The sequence below is a fragment of the Pteropus medius genome, unplaced genomic scaffold (genome assembly GCF_902729225.1).
Source record: "Pteropus medius unplaced genomic scaffold, Ma_sr-lr_union100, whole genome shotgun sequence".
Classification (NCBI taxonomy): Eukaryota; Metazoa; Chordata; class Mammalia; order Chiroptera; family Pteropodidae; genus Pteropus; species Pteropus medius.
Window position 1 is genome coordinate 5,283,667 of NW_024343732.1, and position 5,729 is coordinate 5,289,395.

Below are 5,729 nucleotides of genomic sequence, written 5' to 3' on the forward strand. Positions count from 1 at the left end.
CTCTCCCCGTGGACAAGTAGTGGAGGCCTGGATTTACGGGCCAAGGAAAAAATGTCGAGTTCTCCTCCCCTAACTCGCATCCCTTCTAGGGGGGACTAGGGTGCCTCTCGGAGTTCTTCCTCGGCCTCTCGGAGGGAAGGGGCAAACCCCGTGGGAGTCCAGCGAGGCTTTGCGCCTCACCAGGTAGAGGGCACGCGACACGGCACAGGTGGCAAGACGAGCCACCACCCCCCCTCCCCGCCCACGAACCCGCACCGTGTCCCTCCTGGAGGAGAAAGGAAAGGAGGGAGGGAGAGAGCGGCGACACGGGGCGGGGCTGGGGGCGGGGTCGCTAGGGCGCCCAATCCCCTTCTTTCCCCCGCCCCTTCTCCGCCCCCCGTCCCCTTTCTACCAACGGAGCGCTGCGGTGAGCGGTGCCTGTCACGGCAGCCGTCTGGGTGCGATTCGCCCTCCTTTTATTCTCCCCTTTCTCTCTTTTTTTTCTCCCTTTCCTATTTTTGTGAATGAAAGAAAGAGGTCGAGAGCGGTCCCCGGGACTGCTGCGCTAGGCGTCTTGGCGGCTGCGTCCTCGGAGCGAGCCAGGCGTAGCAGCGGCGGCCTTGCCCCGCATTCCTCTCCTGCGCGCCGCCTCCAGCCTGCGCAGGCAGAGGACCGGAGGCGGCGCGGCCCAGCCGCCTGAGGTCGGAGCGGCCGCGCGCAGCCCGGCTCCGGCGCGCCTCCATGACATTGGGCACCTGGGGCGCGGGGAGATGCTGATCCGGAAGAGGCGATGGCTGCAGTGGCGCGCACGCGGCCGCTCCCGGCCCGCCGTCCGGCCTGAGCTACTCCGTCTGAGTTTCTGATCTAACGCCCCCGGGCCCAGAGCTTGTAGCAGCAGCAGCGGCAACAGTAGCAGCAGAAACAGCAGCGGCAGCAGCAAAAGCAGCAGCAGCAGCGCAGCGCAGCGGTGCCGACATCGTCCTAACTTGCACGCGTGGAGTGACCCCAGACATTTCACTAAAATGAGCGTGCTTAGCAGGAAGAGATGTGTTCCTTACACTAGAAATCACCCCGTCACATGTAGTGGTGTAAGTAAATGATTAATTTCTATTATGGCCAGGTTGCAAGCAGTCTTTGGAAACGCGCCGCTTCACCCTCCTGTGCCCTCCCGGCTCTGCCCGCACCCCTCCTATCTACCCCTCCTAACTTCCCATCCGCTCTCGCTCTTCCCTGGGCTATAGCTTCGGCTGTTGGGGTCTCAGGGGGCGGGAGACTAACAACCTTTTCCGGGTTTTTCTAGGGAAAGGAAGATGACTCGACTGCCTTGGAGTTTCGAGGCCTTCCCCTTAAAATTTTTTTATTTTTATGTTGTGTGTGTGTGAAGAGCAGCGTGTCAGGAAAAAAGGTCCAGAGTGGGGGAAATGTTTCCGTTAGAAAACAATGGAATTTGGGTGCTTTGCTCCTGGTCCCAGAGATGTTTCTTTCAACCCAACTCCAAATGTAGTCTGTCTTTGCATCTGAGTTCTGGCCAACTTCTGGGAGAAATCCTTAGTATCGTTTTTTGGTGTATGAGAAGGCTTATTCTGTGTTAGGCTTGCATTTCTGTTAATACGACCATTCAAGATCCCTTTGGGCCTTGCTGTCCACTGGATCTGCAAGGAGTATTCATCTCTCCATCTTCCTCCATATTACAATGTCAGCGACTCTGGTAGGAGCCTCCTTTAAATTTGAAGGCCATCCTCTCTGCTCATCTCTTCCTGATTCTCCCTTCCTATCCATCCTCCTTAATTTTTACCTTCATTTTCATGATAGTCCACCCTTTCTCATTTTGTAAGGTGCGGGATGTGGGATATTGGTTGCTAGGAGACAAGCCAGGCTCCCAGGGAGATTCTGTTGTTTCCTTGACAACCAGACTAGGGCAGCCACAGATGAACAAGCCTCCTATCAGCTGTGGGAGGGAAAGGGGGGCTTTTCTGGGCTCTGCAAAGAGTGTGTGTAGGGGTGTGGGGGTGGAACTGGGAGCCCGTGAAGATTGTAGCTAATCTGGGCACACCTTGCTTTTTAGTCTGTCCTGAGTACAAAGAGCTGGGAGAGCAGTGGGCAAGAGGCTTTTTTTGTGGAGAGAACAGGGATCATGGGATAATGTAGGGAGGGAACATTTAGATGAGTCTGAGATCACTGAAGAATAGGAATGAATTGGGGGTTGTGACACCCAGGGACGGGTGGCAAGGAAGTCGTAGCTTATGGAGGTTACTCAGAAGTCTCAGAAGGCATGGGGATGAGGCAATTGTACAGAAAGGTCTAGAGTCATTGAAAGAGGGAGTGCCAGAAGGAAAGGGGAAATTGTGAAGCTCATTCAGTGGGTTGTATCATCGTACATCATCAATGATACCTAAAGTAGCAATATTTTAGAGCAAAAGTTACATTACTGTTGGGTTGCCATGCTATCTGCAGTATAGGATCCTTGTTTAAGACAGGCCTGATTAGACTAAGAGTTCTGCTGGCTTAATTAGGCCAGCCTGTATCTTAAAGAGAGATATAATTACATATATAGATATGTAATCTAGCATTATATAATCCCACATTACATAAGAAGGCAAAGACCTCCTTTCAGCCCAGCCTCTCTTGGCATGAATTCTCCAAGGTTCAGGAGACTTTCTTCTAACCAAAGCCCTCAAACCCATTTTCCAGAAGAGCAGGCTGACACCTAGAGAAGTGAAGTAATTTGCCCTTTCCTAGATGTGACAATGATGTTTCTAGTCGGACAGTTGGGACAGGAGTGGAGGGAGTGAGAATGATAAAAATAGGGAGGAAGCGAAAGGATGAGCAGGGGAAGGATGAAGAGGGGCTGTCCAGCCTGAGCAGCACCCCCCAGGTCTGCTAGCTAAACTCACAGCACAGCGTGTGTCACTCTCCTACTTGGGTGCCTGTTGCCTACTTAACCTTAGAGGTGCATAAGGCAATTTGAACTCAAGTGTTTCTGACTCTCAATTCCATATTCTATAAAGAGTTACACTATCTTTCCATTGCAAATGGTGAGGATCTCTGTGGTCGTGGTGGTCTGAAAAGGGAAACCGAGTCTCGAGGGGCTTGATAGAAATGTTGGAGAAAAAGCAGGAAGAGGAACTGCTGGGAAGTGTGTTGGTAGCCACAGCAATAGCACCACCTCCTTACGAAACTACGTCTCCTTGCTTATGCACTCGTGTGTGAGCATTTTAATCAAAACTCGCTGATCCAGGACCAGCGCTGCTCTGCTGTCTGGCACCCTCCCCACCATCAAGATGCTCCTGGACTTGAGAACTGATGCTCCTTCTCTGGGCCTTCTCATTTCCCTCTGCCTGCATACCAACATGCAATCTAAATTTGAGAAGGAACTTCTATTGGCCAGTCTAGTGGGTTTTTCTTTTATATCCTATATCTGTACATATTTGTATTTGAGAGTCTATCTGTTTTGTTCTCCAATCAATAAAACAGAAACCACAACCCAGATGATTCCTCCCAGGGCCAACACATCTTCCCAGCTGCCTGACTTGAGACCAGGAACTGTCAAAGTCGGATTCCCAGTCCTTAGCTCAGGAGAGAGAGCAGGGAGGAGGCAGCATGTGGTTAGAATAACAGTTGCCTGCTGGGGAGGGTGAGGAGGGGTAGAGGAGGGAGAGGAATGAGGCAGACGGTTACCCTGGAAACTGGGGAGGGACCTGCCATGAAGACCCTTGTTCAGGGTCCTGATTCTGTAAAATTCCAAGAAGTAGGAGGGGCTTGTCTCATTGAGAAGTCCTTGCTGCACTTTTTGCTTAGGTTGCTGAGATGCATCCACTTGCGCAAATCTCAGTTGCCATCGTTACTTGGATATTTTGGCTCTGCATTCCTGCATGCTGGCATCCAGTTACAGCCCAGCAGGAATGGAACTGCTCTGTTGCTGCTGGTGGCCTGGCTCTCGGGCTGGACGGCTCAGCAGTGAGGGTGCCCAGGCAGCCTCCAGGACTCTTCTGAGCTCAGCCTCCCTTGGCCTAGGAAAGATTCCTTCAGGTTGCTCCAGCTCCCAGTGGACTTCATGCACGTAGGGCATGTGAGCAGGGGCAGGCCAATGACCCTGGCCAAACCAAGGCCTAGTAATAGTGCCTCCTAAGAATGCCTGCCTTGCCTTACCTTCCGAAGGTGCCAGTGGAGAGGCTGCAGGTGAAACCCCCTCAAGCCAAGGGCCCCCTCCCAGTGACGACTTTTTAAACACTGACATGACATTTGACTACAGAAAGTTCTTCTGATTGTTAATTTGAACCACCCCTCTCTGAGGGTGGACAAACCACTTTCTCTCTGCCCAACACAGAAGGAAACTAAGGCAAGCATTTGCCGAGAAATTCAGGCCAGTTTCGGACCCTGTGCTCCCCCCAGCAACCCCATTACCCATGCAGCCAGTTTATCAGGGTCCTTTCAAGAGTGTCAGGTTCTCTGGGGGCTTTGGCCTGAGTGTGCTTCTCCCTAGGAATGGGAAATGCAGAGGGACCATAGCTCACTCATCCTGAGGCTACATGCAGGATGCTGGAAGGCAGGCCTGGGTAGGGCGTGGCAAGGCCCACTGGCCATGGAGCGTATTGTCACAGGCTCTAGTTACCCCACCTCCATCTCAAAATTAGGCCTGCCGCTGAGTGAGCTACACAGGCCACGTGATAGACCCAGAGGAGGGAGGGGAGGCTGGTGGGCTGCTCAGGTACATCCAGAAGCCTTCCTACCCAGAGAGGCTGAGAGGAAAAACTCTGGCATCTCCATAAAGAAGGTGGTGGGGTGGCGGGGGAGGGTTGTAAATCCACAAGGGGAGGAGAGAGTTGAAAGTGGAGGCCAGGAGAGCTGCCACCCAGCTCTGACAATGCCATTAAATTTTAAAGTGGCCCTGCCCTCGGGCATGCTGGGAAGGGGTGGGGACCTGGCCCCATCTCTGCTTCTCTCAGCTGTTGTTCTGCTGCCACAGCCCTGCTGGCGGGAGGAGAGTGGATGATGAGTGAGCTTCCCAGGCAGACTCTCCTCTTTCTGGGAGAGAGGGCACAGGTCCTGGGTAGGCTCCGCCCGGGGTTCTCTCACAGGCCTCCCCCATCCAGAAGCCCAGTTGGAGGATGGTGGCAACAGAAGAGACACTGGCGATCCCTCCAGTAGAAAGGTTCCTCTCAGCCTGAATGGGCTCCCAGCCCCTCAGGCCCCTGTGGAGCTACCGCCCAGAAAGCTGCCCACTCCTTTCTCCTCCTCTGCTCAAATGCTGGAAGAGGGGAGGTGGTTTCAGCCCGAGGAGAGCTCCTGGCCTTGGCCCTCTGGGATCAGGTATGTGAAGCTGTCTTGACCCTTCTCTCCTGTCCCTCAGGTCCCAATTAATGGATTCTGACATGGATTATGAAAGGCCAAACGTAGAGACCATCAAGTGCGTTGTGGTGGGGGACAACGCTGTGGGCAAGACCAGGCTCATCTGTGCCCGAGCTTGCAATGCCACCCTCACCCAGTACCAGCTGCTCGCCACTCACGTGCCCACGGTTTGGGCCATTGACCAGTATCGGGTATGCCAGGAGGTAAGGCTTCAAGGCTACTCGGCAGGTGGGTCCACACCACGTATCTGGGCTTCTTCTCAAGCCATAGCTTGGTGTCTCCAACCCTGGCCTGTGCTGGGCTCATGGGAGCCCTCTGGGGATGGAGAGGGCAGCTGAAGAGGAAGGAGCCTCTAGAGAGAGGGCCGAGGGGGGCCTATCCCAGTGTGTGTGTGTGGGGGG

General features: G+C 53.9%; 1 protein-coding gene across 1 annotated transcript in view; it reads left to right on the top strand.

Annotated features, from left to right (window-relative positions):
- The first annotated feature begins 398 nt into the window (after positions 1–398).
- The window catches only part of RHOBTB2 (Rho related BTB domain containing 2), a 19,347-nt gene continuing 14,016 nt past the window's right edge, over positions 399–5,729 (top strand). The window contains exons 1-2 of the mRNA XM_039868113.1: positions 399–1,067; positions 5,330–5,531. Of these exons, the coding sequence (XP_039724047.1) occupies positions 5,340–5,531 (192 nt within the window). The 5' untranslated portion in view covers positions 399–1,067; positions 5,330–5,339. The remainder of the gene's footprint in view (positions 1,068–5,329; positions 5,532–5,729) is intronic.